General features: G+C 47.3%; 1 protein-coding gene across 1 annotated transcript in view; it reads left to right on the forward strand.

The window, feature by feature from the left end:
* LOC108250357 (basic salivary proline-rich protein 1-like) overlaps positions 1–796 on the forward strand; it is a 2,124-nt gene extending 1,328 nt beyond the window's left edge. Inside the window, exon 2 of the mRNA XM_017440201.1 lies at positions 401–796. Within this exon, the coding sequence (XP_017295690.1) occupies positions 401–796 (396 nt within the window). The remainder of the gene's footprint in view (positions 1–400) is intronic.
* Positions 797–1,879: the final 1,083 nt, after the last annotated feature.

Raw genomic sequence — 1,879 nt, forward strand, 5'->3', positions numbered from 1 at the left:
AATTGCATTTAGTCCAGAGGCCATTGTCTTTGATGATGGAATATCAGCCAGTTCGGAGTAGTTTGCAATTTCGCTCCTGTTTACAGTCTGAGTGCTGGTCGATCCGTGAACCCATCCACGAATTTGACGATAATCCAGATAACTGCCTGGTCCAAGGAGCAGAAATCCTGTTATCAGAAACCCAAATATGTAAGGCACGAGGAGACAGAGAGAAGAATACAGACGCCTTCCACCAGGGCAAAAAAAAAAAAAAAAAAGATAGATAAACAGCCATTTACACCTTCCCACCCACAATCTCATATACAGAAACTCACATCCACTCGTCCCACATAAATACAGAAAAAAAAAAAAAAGACATAAGACACCTACTCACACCCTCTTACACACCCTATACTCCCAGGTCCAGGTGACGCCCCCCAAAGGGGCAGCCTATCCCTGGACCCAGGAGATGGCCCCCTTCTCTCTGGGGTGGAGAAGAGCAGACAGCCCAACCCTGCGCCGTAGGGCCAGAGTAGCCCATGAGCCAAGGCGAGAGCCAGGTGCCACCCGGACAACCCCGGTCCAGCCACCAGCCCCGACCCCATCCAGAGACAGGCCAGGACGAGTCCACCCAGTCCCGACCCCATCCAGAAACAGGCCAGGAAGAGTCCACCCAGCCCTGATGGGCCAGCCAGCCAACCAGCCAGAGCAGCCCCAGGGCAAAGCAGCCCAACCACCCAGCGAGCCCCATCCCACCCCACAGACCCCCCCCACTTACACTTATATCTTATGTCCCATTCCTCTCAAAAAATCTTGAGAAAATATCTGCAAATCAATTGTGTGAACATCTGGACAGAAATATTACAGGACAAACCCCTACCTAACTCATCATTTGTATAGATACTGAGATCAAATCGATCAAATCTGGGGTGGTAACAGCTGAGAGTCATTCACAACACATCTCCCAAAATCTGAGGAAATCTCACATAACACCATTTACAAGGTTTGACTAAAACAGCTCTTAACTTATAAAACGATCTTAGTCTAAATCTCTAGAATGTAAGGAGGCAGGTGATGTGTATTTCTTCAAGGAATTCTAGTTTTTTTATTTTAATAAATCAAATTTTGACTCAAGATTTGCTGCTTGACGAAGCTGACAGGTTATGACTTACTAGAAGTAGGGTTAGCAGTTATTGCCAATGAACCAGGAATGTCTCAGCTGAGGGACAACTAACTACTAACATTTAAAGGGGGATTGGAACTCACTGATCAGTCTGGTCAAGTTATTTTTCAAACTTAACCAGACTAACATTTCAGTACCATAATATATTCATCAGAGTCAAGGTGAACATAGAGATCGACGAAGATAGACGAAGTTTTAAGGTTTTTATTGTAAACGGACTTGGAGCAGGATCAGAATCGTTGATCAGCGCACTCACGTGACCGCCTTGAATCGGGACCGGACCAGGTAAGTCCTCCGTAGCTTGGTAGCTTGTAGCAGACAGGCTTGTCTGAAAGGGGCTGAGGCGAGAGGGAAAGTCCAGGTCCAGGCAAAGGGTCGATACCGATGGGTCAGAAAGCAGAAGCCAAATCCAATAAGGGAGAATCCAAAGAGCGAGGTCCAGAAACGTGAGGCGAGAACGGTAACCAGTAATCAGAGTCCAAAGCAGTATCCAAAAAGGGGCAGGCATAAACATGGGTTGTGAGACAGGCAAGGGTCGAGATCAGGCAAGGACATGGAAAGTATGCTGGACATCTACTGGCTGTGAGGCTTTCAATAATCTGGCACTTGAACACTGGGAGCTGTGAGTATTTATACAGGGCAGAACAGGTGAAGCAGATGATGGTGATTGTGTGGGCATGGTTACATGGGCGTGGCTTGGACCTGGGAAAGTGGAAA

Source organism: Kryptolebias marmoratus, linkage group LG8 (genome assembly GCF_001649575.2).
Source record: "Kryptolebias marmoratus isolate JLee-2015 linkage group LG8, ASM164957v2, whole genome shotgun sequence".
NCBI classification, from domain to species: Eukaryota; Metazoa; Chordata; class Actinopteri; order Cyprinodontiformes; family Rivulidae; genus Kryptolebias; species Kryptolebias marmoratus.